Source organism: Tachysurus vachellii, chromosome 1 (assembly GCF_030014155.1).
Source record: "Tachysurus vachellii isolate PV-2020 chromosome 1, HZAU_Pvac_v1, whole genome shotgun sequence".
Lineage (NCBI taxonomy): Eukaryota > Metazoa > Chordata > Actinopteri > Siluriformes > Bagridae > Tachysurus > Tachysurus vachellii.
This window is the reverse complement of record NC_083460.1, coordinates 3594454-3608614: the sequence shown is the minus strand read 5'-3', so window position 1 is coordinate 3608614 and position 14161 is coordinate 3594454. Positions and strand designations below refer to the sequence as shown.

The 14161-nt window shown below is 40.0% G+C and overlaps 1 protein-coding gene across 1 annotated transcript in view; it reads left to right on the top strand.

The window, feature by feature from the left end:
• Positions 1-14161, top strand: part of si:ch211-106n13.3 (vWFA and Collagen domain-containing protein) — a 36690-nt gene that overhangs the window by 14501 nt on the left and 8028 nt on the right. Inside the window, 5 exon segments of the mRNA XM_060866038.1 lie at positions 8341-8394; positions 9980-10024; positions 11076-11129; positions 13179-13232; positions 13323-13376. Of these exon segments, the coding sequence (XP_060722021.1) occupies positions 8341-8394; positions 9980-10024; positions 11076-11129; positions 13179-13232; positions 13323-13376 (261 nt within the window).

Here is a 14161-nt window from a genome sequence, read left to right as displayed (position 1 = left end):
CACTACACACTACTATAGTAGAATGTCTAGATTTAACAACATAACAACTAAGCGGCAGATCGTCTGACATAACCCGCTTCTTGCAGTTACGATATGTCTCATGAGTAGCTCTCTCAGGGAAGACTATGCGGTATTATTTTCAGCTGCTGTTACATATTTGCGGTCGTTCTTTTTCCTCTGACATTCTCGAGTTGTTCAGAAAACAGGACGCGGATATATCGATGGTCGTCGTGTAAATAAAAAGAGCGTCCAGTTCCTAGAGTATGCTAAGTAGATGATGCAGTTCTGTGTTCAGGACTAGTTTGTTGCACTTAAATGCTAAATGTAGGTTTGAAGTCAAAACATTGACAGAGGCCTGGCTGTTCATTTGCTTTAACCCAGAAATAGACTTAAACCTCCAAAGATTTTAGTTTTTTTTTTAGTCATGCTTGTTTTGAGTAAAAATAAACGCATCAGCTAAATGGGAGTAGGCGAGTATTTGAGCGATTATAACAAGCTGAATGTGAATGGCTGGAATTTAAGTTGCACATGTGGCGTCTTTTACCCAAATCTATTTCCAACTCAGTGCCTCTGTCGCAGCATCTGCGTCGAGGAGAACTCCTGTTCGCCCTGCGTGCCTACTGAAAATTAAAATCCCTCTATTTACTGCCTCATTAACTTAGGCAGACTTAGTAGTAAATGGATTTTATTAAATTGCACACCAAAGCTTAATGCTTAATGATTTTTTTTTTTTATCATTTGATACGGGTCTGTTTAAAAGACCTCTTTGCTTTTTTTTTTTTTTTCCTTGACGCAAACGAACTGGTTCACTACATTAAAACTCCTGCATGTAAATTTTTAAAGTAAGAGAGGATAACTGAGTCTTTATCCTGAGCTGAATATATTTTTAGCAGCACATTCAGTGTTGGCCTTCCTATTCCGAAATGGTTTGAGCTGCCAGTCATGCTTTAAGATGAAATAAAAAAAAAAATAAATGCTTTATTATTGACTCTTTAACTGTAAAGCTGAGATTTGCCTTATAGTTGATATATAGTTATATCATGCTAATATCAACTGTAATAGAGATATACTAGGCTGCACGAGCCTCATCAAGTCTTTTTCAATTCAATTCAATTCAAGTTTATTTGTATTGCGCTTTTTTACAATTGACATCGTCTCAAAGCGGCTTTACAGAACGTAAACATAGAGCAAAAGGTTAATATAAAGAATAATATAAAGATTAATAGAATGCAAAATTCAAGATTAATATTAGATATATTTAGTTCACAATGTGTATGTATTTATCCCCAATGAGCAAGTCTGAGCTGACTCAGGCAGCAGTGGCAAGGAAAACCTCCCTAAAGCCCTATTCGGACGGGATTAGTTTTACGTGGGGATGTGGGGGTAAAGTAATTATTACCAGAGCTTCTCTGTGATTTTAGTCCCGTCCGAATGTGCCATCTCGGTAATCATTACGGACAATGTCAGTAAAGATTACGGCGACTTTTACCTTCTGTAAAAAGGTCCGGAAAAATTACCTCAGGTAATACTAATCCCGTCCGAATAGACCCGCTGTAAATATGTACGGTAAAATTCCGTCATTTCCTGTTTAAAAGTAGTTTTTGGCGTGTTTTGTTTGCGCACGTGATAACAGGAAGCAACGTCATACGCACATGACGACAAGGAGGTTACTGTGGTGCATAAAGCGAGTTACCCCTCCCACTTCTGCTAGTTTTATTGAGATGTCTTGTCCCGTGCGAACTGGCCAATTAATATTACAGACGTCCTGAGGTAAAATTGCATTACTCCACGTCCCCACGTAAAACTAATCCCGTCCGAATAGGGCATTAGATGGTAAAGGAAGAAACCTTGAGATGAACCAGACTCAAAGGGGAACCTCATCCTCATATGGGTGACACTAGAGGGTGTGAGTATAAAAAGATTGTTCATAAGCAGCTAAAATTCTTTGTAAGGTTATACAACAGAGGGAAAAACACACCTCTCATACCGAAAGCCAACACAGTAATAAACTCATCAGACATACAGCCAGGAAATCATTTGTTTATACTTTTCGATTAGGTTAAAAAAAGTGCACATGGAGAGCTAGTTACAGTAGCTTAGTTATGTTCATTAAAACAGACAACAGGAAAACGGATGTGTGTGTGATGAATCATGGATGTGTGTGTGATGAATCATGTCCAACATTTCAGCATTGAGTTTTTGTGTGTTCTGTTCTTGCATTTTGTACAGTATATAGCAGATTATTCAAGTCTTACTTATTATTCAATCTTCTATCTGTACTGTATATCTTTATCCCGAGCCGGTTTATAATAAAAATACAGGGTGTCCAAAATGTATTGGATCCCAGTTCTGTCTAAATGACCAGTTTATGTCAGCCAGGCGAAACCATTTAAACACACTTGAGTAAACAATACACTCGTGTTGACGATAAGTAGGCTGATCTTGTCTGCTGTCCACATCAGTCTCCTGTGGCTGTTTCTCCACCCTCTCCATGCACCTTCCCATTTTGGCTTCCTATCTTAGATCAGAAACCCCACCACATCTCTCCTCCTGGCTTCCCCTCACTATGTAGCAGGCTTCACAGAGTGATTAGCTAACCGTGGTACGGTTTGATGTGGCGCACATCAGCGGATAAAAGATATTCGACTCGGGGTTGGGTTTGCCAGGGAACAGCTGGCACGGTTGTCGCTGAAAAAGCTCTGTAATCACAGGGTTCGGAAGCATACGCTCCAAGCCTGTAAAACCAACTGCTCTGTGCTCAGAAGCCTGCTTCCGTGTTTGTACGACTCCGTAGCCGTCATCGTGTATTAAACTTTAAACGTACATTCTTTTAAAAAATGTAACACACAACAGGATTTCCTCGCGTAAAGATATTCCACAGCTAAGGTTGCCGTCTCGTAAAAAGCGGCGTAATTGGTGCTCTGGAGTCTGTGCATGGAAATGATTTTAGAGTGTTACAGGGTGCAATTATTCCACGTTGTGTTTGAGGACCGTGTGCTTTGTGTGAGGTCTTTGACTATCAAAGGCTTAAGGTTGCATGCTTTTTTCCACAGCAATGAGCGGGAGTTTAGTAGCAATGTCTAGAGCAGGGACGCTCGTGTCGTTCAACAAGATGACATTTTATTAGGTACAGATTGTACTACACTGTGACATACGTGACATACGGTTATGACATACGGCTAAGTACGGTGACCCATACTCAGAATTTGTTCTCTGAGTTTAACCCATCCAGAGTGCACACACACAGCAGTGAACACACACCCGGAGCAGTGGGCAGTCATTTTATGCTGTGGCGCCCGGGAAGCAGTTGAGGGGGTTCGGTGCCTTGCTCAAGGGCACCTCAGTTGTGGCCGGCCCAAGACTCGAACCCACAACCTTAGGGTTAAGAGTCAGACTCTCTAACCATTAACCACGAGTATATCACACGATCATATCAAGTGTAAGTTCAAGAATACTGACTGGAATACTGTAGGTAAATATAGAGGTGTGATGTTATAGGAAAATAATAAATGGCAGGGTGCTGTGGATTTGTGTTACCAGCATGAATGACTGATTATAGCGTTTTCTTCATTGTGTGTTTTTTTTTTTTTTTTTTTTGAACGATCCGTCATACGGGGGCACGGTGGCTTAGTGATTAGCACGTTCGCCTCACACCTCCAGGGTCAGGGTTCGATTCCCGCCTCCTCCTTGTGTGTGTGGAGTTTGCATGTTCTCCCCGTGCCTCGGGGGTTTCCTCCAGGTACTCCGGTTTCCTCCCCCGGTCCAAAGACATGCATGGTAGGTCAATTGGCATCTCTGGAAAATTGTCCCTAGTGTGTGATTGTGTGAGTGAATGAGTGTGTGTGTGTGTGCCCTGTGATGGGTTGGCACTCCGTCCAGGGTGTATCCTGCCTTGATGCCCGATGACGCCTGAGATAGGCACAGGCTCCCCGTGACCCGAGGTAGTTCGGATAAGCGGTAGAAGATGAATGAATGAACGATCCGTCATACAACACCTACTAAATAATAAATCAGCCAGAGTAAAATAGTCAGCGTAATCAAGAGAACTACAGCGAACTTCAAAATAGGTGCAGATTTTGGACTGAGACACGGCATGTGACATCATCACAATGTTTACAGTAAAAAAAAAATTGCATCACAGATTTATTTTTTTTTTTTGGGTTGCAAAAATCACAAAAAAACTCAAACTCCTGGAGGGACTGATCTACTTATAAAATAAATCTTTCCCTTGCAGTCACCCGTATTATTTATTAGCATGTTGCCTTCTTCCTGATTGCTTTCCTCAATTCTGAATAGCAGACAATTTTCCTGCATGATAACTGATCGTGATCGAGATCGTGATCGTGATCGATAACTGGTCGTTTTTAACCTTTAATTACCTTTAATTGCTGATCATGCTTAAAAGTGCATAAAAAATGTTAGCAAAAGCAAAAAGTACGATGGATATGCAGTACCATTCAAACCACACACACACACAAACTCACACACACACACACACAAATACAAATAAATAAAGCGTGCTGATGAGACAAGAAGACTCGTGATGAAACATTTAGATTGTGTTCAAATTTTTTCACAGGTTACTCAGTTTGAAGGTGTTTCATCTCTTACGTGCCAATCTCACACATTGCACACACACACACACACACACACGTGTTCAGGAATATCTGTGCTATTTTTGAACCCAGGCGATATACATTACCACAGACCGACGTCTCGTTAGAAAGGAGGGTCCCCCTAAAGCCTCCCCCAAGGTTTCAGCGTGAATGTGGCTTGTAATTTGGCACTCGGGGGGTGAAGCGAGCGAAATGACGAACCTCATACATATCTCTGTGCCTGGCTGTCATGGGCGTAGCATATTTTAGATCTTTAATAACAGACTGCCTCAAAGTTCCTACTCGCTTTCCAATTAGGGCACGTGCGTGCTATACGCGCGTGTGTAATTTCTACAGCGACATTTTCGCTTTCATTTTTAGATGTAAAAATGGAGTGTATTTTCCAGGATTCCAAGTTTAAGATTTAATTACATAGGGGTTAATCTTGAAGCGTTTAAAAGCTTTCTATAGCTCAAGGAGATCTATATCAGGATATACACATCAGGACCAGGACCAGGTGACACCTTAGTGTGGTCTGTGGTGATGTGGCCTCGTGCTGACTAGCGGTTTGGATATTAGAGTATAGGTTATTGGCTAATTATTGCTAGATTACTACTAAAAGTGCTCATGCAAATTAATCGACAATATTTCACGCTGAGAGTTATTTTTTGGTCTTAAATACACTATGGAATGTCATTCAAGAGCAATATTACACACATAAACATGACAGTATTAATTAATACTTACTAAGGGAACTTTTTGCAGTAATCTACTGTACAGTATTATTAATTAATGAATTAAATGTCTCATTAACGTTTTTTTTCTTTGCACAGCACCGTAATCAGAGACCGTGTTTTTCTCAAAGGCCGGCGTTTTTTTTTTATGCGTAACATTATGAGTGACCTTTTGTGCTTGACGTGAAGTGAAGTGACATACGGCTAAGTACGGTGACCCATACTCACAATTCGTTCTCTGCATTTAACCCATCCAAAGTGCACACACACACAGCAGTGAACACACACACACCGTGAACACACACCCGGAGCAGTGGGCAGCCATTTTTGCTGCGCGCGCCCGGGGAGCAGTTGGGGGGGTTCGGTGCCTTGCTCAAGGGCACCTCAATCGTGGCCGGCCCGAGACTCGAACCCACAACCTTAGGGTTAGGAGTCAGACTTTCTAACCATTAGGCCACGACTTCAGAGACTGATGTACTATTTCTAAGAGTTAGTCACATTCTTGATAATTCAATTAAATATTAAATGCTTTCCATTTTTTTATTCATATATCATCCTATTAGTAAAATAAGATCTGTATCTTCAACCACACATTTTTTTTTAGCTTTAAAGTCAAGCGCTGAAGCACTGGTCGGAAAACTCACAATTTTTCTTATACAATTTTAAGGCGATTTCTGAAAGCGGGATTTTTTTTAACAATCTAAAAGTAGACCCATGAAAACAGACTTTAACAGTTGTTTCTAAAAAGCAGGAACTGTTTATAACAGGAAGCTGTGTCAATTTTGACGTTACATTTAATCATAATGAAAATAACTGATGACCAAAATGTCATTATCTCGATGTTAGTAACATTAGAAACAACGTTCCAAAAGGTGCACCGTTGTAATTATGGTGGTACAAAATAAAACAATTTTGGTCTGAAGGCTTCGTGATAAGATAAGAAGTCTTTGAAGAATAATGTAAATGTTTAGATTGTGGTAAACTTGTCGGATTTCACAGTAGGAGGAAATGGGAGCCCCTCATTTAAAGGAGCTATCTTCTCCATCATCGGAGTCACATCCCGCCAAGTTCTCACACTCACCCTGTGGTCAGACCTCTCCGGCCACAAGCAGCACTTGTATTCCTCAGTATTTACAGCTGTTACAACCTCACCTCAAGTCCACAACCAGGTTCTTATTTTCTAAATGACAGGGTGTGTTGCTTGTGTGTTTAGCAGAAGTTGCATGGAGCATTTGCACATGTGCATGTGGTGAACCTCATGAAGGACCTGCTCTTTGTGCACTGCTTTATGGTTAAACGTGACACACATCGCCTGTGGTGTGTGCGGTTGTGGCAGGAGTGCAGTTTAGTTGTAATTCCTTGATGTCGAAGGCTGATTAGCATCTGAGGAGTCGTGATCTGCAACTACGGCACTTACTTATTAAACATAGAGGTGATAGAGAGAATTACGAAGAAGTGCGAAACGCAAGACTTTATCTAAACACACCGTCTAAATTTTCGTCTTCCTGAGTTCGGCAAAATAACTTAGTGGTAGCTTAGTGGTTAGCACGTTCGCCTCACACCTCCAGGGTTGGGGGTTCAATTCCCGCCTCCACCTTGTGTGTGTGGAGTTTGCATGTTCTCCTCGTGCCTCGGGGGTTTCCTCCGGGTACTCCGGTTTCCTCCCCCGGTCCAAAGACATGCATGGTAGGTTGATTGGCATCTCTGGAAAACGGTCCATAGTGTGTGATTGTGTGAGTGAATGAGAGTGTGTGTGTGCCCTGCGATGGGTTGGCGCTCCGTCCAGGGTGTATCCTGCCTTGATGCCCGATGACGCCTGAGATAGGCACAGGCTCCCCGTGACCCGAGGTAGTTCGGATAAGCGGTAGAAAATGAATGAATGAATGAATGAATGAGTTCGGCAAAGTACTTAAAGTAACCTTCAGAAAAAGATAAGCAAGTTTGAATCTTTGAGAAATGTTCTCTAGCGTTAGCTGAAATTAAGCAATTTAGCAATTTCTCCTAACATTAGCACCTGACCATTTGCTATATTTGTACAATAAAAAGTCTATAATAAATCAAGACAAGGATGCTTAGACTAAGATAGGTTTATCTAAAGCTAGCCATGATGCTAAGAGTGAAATTAGCAGACATATGTTAGCTAAACCTGGCTAGCATTTGTATCTAGCTAGCTAGTTTTCATACATTATTTACAGGACATTTACAGAAGTGGTTAATCAGATACTGTTTTTGATTACTTTCCTGTTACAGCAAGTGTTTTATTCCTTATTTTACACTCACTCACTCTCTCACTCATTTTCTACCGCTTATCCGAACTACCTCGGGTCACGGGGAGCCTGTGCCTATCTCATGCGTCATCGGGCATCAAGGCAGGATACACCCTGGACGGAGTGGAAACCCATCGCAGGGCACACACACACTCTCTCATTCACTCACACACTACGGACAATTTTCCAGAGATGCCAATCAACCTACCATGCATGTCTTTGGACCGGGGGAGGAAACCGGAGTACCCGGAGGAAACCCCGAGGCACGGGGAGAACATGCAAACTCCACACACACAAGGTGGAGGCGGGAATCAAACCCCGACCCTGGAGGTGTGAGGCGAACGTGCTAACCACTAAAGGCTAATCTTAATTCTCAAAAAAAAATACTGCTGATTCTATATGTGTACAGATTCCCCGAACGAACCTTTGTTTTATCCAATTTGTTCATGTGGGGTTAGAACATGTCTAATATTGAACATGTGAATTTTGCATCAAATAAACCTAGTGTGATGAACTAATTCCCAACAAAGCGCCTAACCAATTTTTGACCTTCTGTAATGTAATTGTTTAAATATTGCGCAAAAGAGAGACTCGTCTACAAAACATCTTACTTTATGATCCCTTAAGCAATGCTTTCTCTTCCTCATGAAATTAGTAACATTTATTTTGTTTTGTTTAAATTGTTGTTCCTGCATTTCTCCATGAGATCAATGAATGAATCTGTTTATTAATCACTTGATACAGGGTGAAAAGGGGGATCCTGGTGAATCTGGAGCTGACGGACAGAACGGTCTTCCGGTAAGATAACCTTTAATCCTTGTGAACTTTTTTTTTCCCCTGGTTGTCATCATCATCATCATCATCATCATCATCATCATCATCATCATCATCATGGGTATTACTGCAATCATTGGTCACCAACCACAGGACTGTTGTTCTCTTTTTATACTTCCCTGTCCTCCCTGCATTAAGACATTTCCAAACATCATTAGAGTTGCCTGATTTAGTAAAATCCCCCTCTGAGATCGGATCTCCGTCTAATCTGTAACAATCTGTAACAAACAACTAATCGCTTCTCGTTATCCTGCGTCGTTACTATGTAATTACAAAGGATGAGTCTGAATCAGACTGCAGCTCGGGGAACGGCGTGAGCTAAACAGCTGGGTAAACCCGAAGAAGCCTAAAGCCGCCGGTGGTCTATCTTGGAGGTTTAAGATCTCTTAATGCATAGCGGAACAGCTTGGTGTGATGTCACTTCTCAGCACACATTCACCCATGCTTCCTGCCAGCAGTGAAAGTTTTTTTTTCTCCATGAACCCATTTGCTGTAAATTTAAAGCTTTAAATACCCTCAGCTCAGATTGGATGTTTATTCGTCCTGGCTGGCGGTTTCTGCGGAGACGTTTTTGGCTGCGTGAAGATTTTTCTTGTGGCTTCTTAAGTATGGGAAGCAGAGCAGGATCTATGGAATCGTTTAGGTAGAGAGACGTGTCGTCTCACGTCGCACTCCACAGCGCTATTTTGAGTCTTTGTCATTAATCCAGCGGTTAATTCAGACCCTCGGATCTACCTGCGGTGAACCTCTGGATGTTCTGTTTCCAGTGGAACATTTATGCTAAGCAAAAAGACTTCAGGTGCTAGGGGGATATTTCCAGCACATAAACACTACACTACTACTACAGTCTGTTTCTCTACAGACTTGTTCTCATTTTGATCTGATCTCGCTAGTTTATGGAAAAGGCCGGACGAGGGAACGTTCTGCTTGATTGCTGTAAAGTGTGGCGCTCATTCACTCGCTAATTCGCCCGGGTGGCACTTCCTGTTTACGCAAAAATCGAGCCGGATCATTTGAAAAAAAAGAAATCTTTAGCATCTCTGTGTTCCTGAGGCAATTTGGGTGGGGAAGCTTTTGAAAGGAACACAAACCGAACAGCTAAGTGACTGCACCGGGTTTGAGTTTTCTCTCTCCTCCAATCTTTAATCAACTCTCTCTTGGGTGTAATTACTGCTCTAACGAGGGAGAAGTCCAATTGCCAGACGACAAAACGAAAGCAGCCAAAGGAAACTGAACACCCAGAAAACTAGACGTACAGTAAGAACCCCTTTACTGAGTGGCAGCCTACAATTTATTCAATTGCCAGATGTGAAGTGAGGCAGAAACCCATCACAGCACAGAGCGGAGTAATTAAAGGTTATGAATCCAACACTGCTTCTCAGATAAAGTGATGGCATCGGAACTCACAACCTTCTGATCACTAGCAGATCTTCAATACCCACTGTTTTGTATAAAGGTTTATATTTTCCTCAATATGGACAGTATTTGTGGTTATGCGTGAAAAGTAGAATTTATTCTTTCCTGCATTTTGTTTCTCTGCATCTTTCAGGGCATGAGAGGTCTTCCAGGTGAAACGGGACCTGCTGGACCTCAGGTGAGAGTTTACAATAAACATACTTAATCCTACAAACTTATCAATCCTAACAATGTCATACCTCTTTTTTTAAATTTTATCCGTTTAAAGATGCATTTAATTTTTATGGAATGTCTGCAAAACCTTTTTTTCCCTCTGAACTTACGTTAAAGTCATTCTCTTTAAAAGTCAAGATTAATATGAAAAAAACGCCACAGTATATCATGTTACTGAGAAAATACAAAACGCAAAGGTTTTCTTGTATCGGAAAACATTACGTTTCAGTCTGATACAAAGTGCTGACACTGGGGACTCACTCACTCACTCACTCACTCACTCACTCACTCACTCACTCACTCACTCACTCACTCATCTTCTACCGCTTATCTGAACTACCTCGGGTCACGGGGAGCCTGTGCCTATCTCAGGCGTCATCGGGCATCAAGGCAGGATACACCCTGGACAGAGTGCCAACCCATCGCAGGGCACACACACACACACACTCTCATTCACTCACACAATCACACACTACGGACAATTTTCCAGAGATGCCAATCAACCTACCGTGCATGTCTTTGGACCGGGGGAGGAAACCGGAGTACCCGGAGGAAACCCCCGAGGCACGGGGAGAACATGCAAACTCCACACACACAAGGCGGAGGCGGGAATCGAACCCCCAACCCTGGAGGTGTGAGGTGAACGTGCTAATCACTAAGTCACCGTGCCCCCTCCCTTCCATAAACAGAATTATTTCATTTTTTTTTATTTAAAAACAAATGCATATGTTATTGTTACCGAAATAGTGTATTATGCATTGGGAGGAAGGCGTTAATTTAAAGCTTGCTGTTATAGAAAATGAATCAACAACTGATCAAAAATTTTTAGAATTTGTGGAAATTATTGTTCACATTTTCAGACAGGGGCGGATGAATTTACTGTGACAGTTAAGAGGACCTAGTTAGGAATTTCTGATTTTCGATAACACACATTATTTTGAGGATTTTGTTTTGAGGTGTCTTGAGGTGTTGCTATTTGTGAACACAGTATGTATGATGTCTTTACACTGTAACAGGGTGAACGAGGCTTTCCGGGGACACCGGGTTCAGTGGGAACAAAAGGACCTCAGGTATGTACGAAAGAAAGGAGTTTTTGCTCAGAGACTCTCAGGTCTTAAACAATTGTGTTCATGTCGTACATTAATAGAGAACACTTCAATGCAACTGGGACGCTGCTGTCGCCTGCTGGAGAATTTTAGAATTACACATTAACTTGTCGTTTTCTTTCAGGGAAACTACAGCTTTGTCATTTCTGTCATTTAGCAGACACCCTTATTTAGAGTGACTTTATAATCTATATATATATTATAGTCAATTTATTTCAATCTATACAACTAAGGGTTAAGGGCCTTGCTCAGGGGCCCAGTAGTGACAGCTTGGTGGACTTTGGATTCAAACTCATGACCTTCCGAACAGTAGTCTAACACCTTAAGCACTAGGCTTCCACATCTTGGCAAAGAGAGGATATATATTTTATCTTTAGCAAAAACTAAACTAAATGTTGTTTAGAGATGCGGTTGATTTTTTGTTCTGTTTTTTTTCACTCTCTGTTGCCAACATTTTGGTTTCATGTTTTATGATGTTGTTGATGTCAAATGTCTTGTTTTGCATGAACAAATGAATACAATTATCACAATATGATATAATATTAGATAAATTCATATCTTTATGGATACAGCCAAGAGCAGTAGAAAAATTCTTGTCATGTTTTTAATGTCATAACCTTCTATTTGTTGTTCCTTTACAACAGTGTCTACACATTTTTTCCAATGCCATAGCCTTAGAACTATTTACTTAAACTTTTCAACAATGTGCACACATCTCTGCACTGCTATAGCCTTTATATTCATTTACTGTACATATGTTTACATACATACTTACATACAGTACATACATACAGTACATACATACATACATACATACTTACATACAGTACATACATACATACATACATACATACAGTACATACATACATACATACATACAGTACATACATACAAACATACATACATACATACATACAGTACATACATACATACATACATACATACATACATACAGTACATACATACAAACATACATACATACATACATACATACAGTACATACATACAAACATACATACATACATACATACATACATGCAGTACATACATACAAACATACATACATACATACATACATACATACATACATACATGCAGTACATACATACAAACATACATACATACATACATACAGTACATACATACAAACATACATACATACATACATACATGCAGTACATACATACAAACATACATACATACATACATACATACATACATACATGCAGTACATACATACAAACATACATACATACAAACATACATACATACATACATACATACATACATACATACATACATACATGCAGTACATACATACAAACATACATGCAGTACATACATACAAACATACATACATACATACATACATACATACATACATACATACATACATACATACATACATACATACATACATACATACATACATACATACATACATACATACATACATACATACATGCAGTACATACATACAAACATACATACATACATACATACATACATACATACATACATGCAGTACATACATACAAACATACATACATACATACATACATACATACATACATACATACATACATACATACATGCAGTACATACATACAAACATACATACATACATACATACATACATACATACATACATACATACATACATACATACAGTACATACATACATACATACATACATACATACATACATACATACATACATACATACATACATACATACATACATACATACATGCAGTACATACATACAAACATACATACATACATACATACATACATACATACATACATACATACATACATACATACATGCAGTACATACATACAAACATACATACATACATACATACATACATACATACATACATACATACAGTACATACATACATACATACATACATACATACATACATACATACATACATACATACATACATACATACATATACTTATATACCGAATAAAACTACCTGTGACTTCATTACTTCATTACAGGGATCTCTAGGCCCAATGGGACCACCAGGTCCGGAAGGCCCGGTCGGTCCAAAGGTACTTTATTGTAATATAAAATATATATAAACATATGTGTGTAGGTAATACAGTGAAAACTAATGGCAATAAATGATCCTGTTCTTTTAGGGGAACTCTGGGCCTCGAGGGCAGGACGGCGTCCCTGGTGCCCCTGGAACTAAGGTGAGTAATGCAGAGTATTAAAACAAGCTGGCAATTACTTTAAAAATAAATGAGTACGTACATTTAGTGCATGGTTTAAGTCGGAGAATTGGGACACAGCACAACTCGAAGGTTTTACAAATCCAGCCAATATTCTGGACGAGGACACTGAGATCGCTGAACTACCGAGGTGTGTTTTTTTATCTTGATCGAGAAGGCATCCCTGGTGCATCAGGCACTAAAGTGAGTTACGCAGCATAATTTGGGGGTTTTCCCTCACAAAAGGTGTGAAAACAATATCCTGCTACTCAGAGCTTAGAAATATCACTGATGAACAGATTAATAAATAAACACCTAAACTATAAGCTACTATGAGCGTTGAGTGCATGAAAGGTCTCTAACATTCCACACATGTTTTTGTTTTTTTTTGGTTGAAAGTGCACCATGCAGGTCCTTGAAGTCCATTTCGTCTTCTTCTTCTTCTTCTTCTTCTTCTTCTTCTTCTTCTTCTTCTTCTTCTTATTCTTCTTCTTCTTTTCTTTCTTCTTCTTCTTTTTTTTCCCCAGAATGAACACACAATACACAGTATTTATACTACATGCATGGTGACTGGTGCATGGTGACTAACGGTTCAATTTAAGATGCACCTGCACTCCTTTGCTGTGCTTTCTTCACAAAAAAGGGTGCACATACTTTTAGTGCGTCGTATTTGTCGACAAATTGGGACGCAGCGCAAATTTTTCAAAAAATTTCAAGGATTTTTTTAAATCCAGCCTAGAATTGATCGTAGGAAAAAGCCTCCGGGG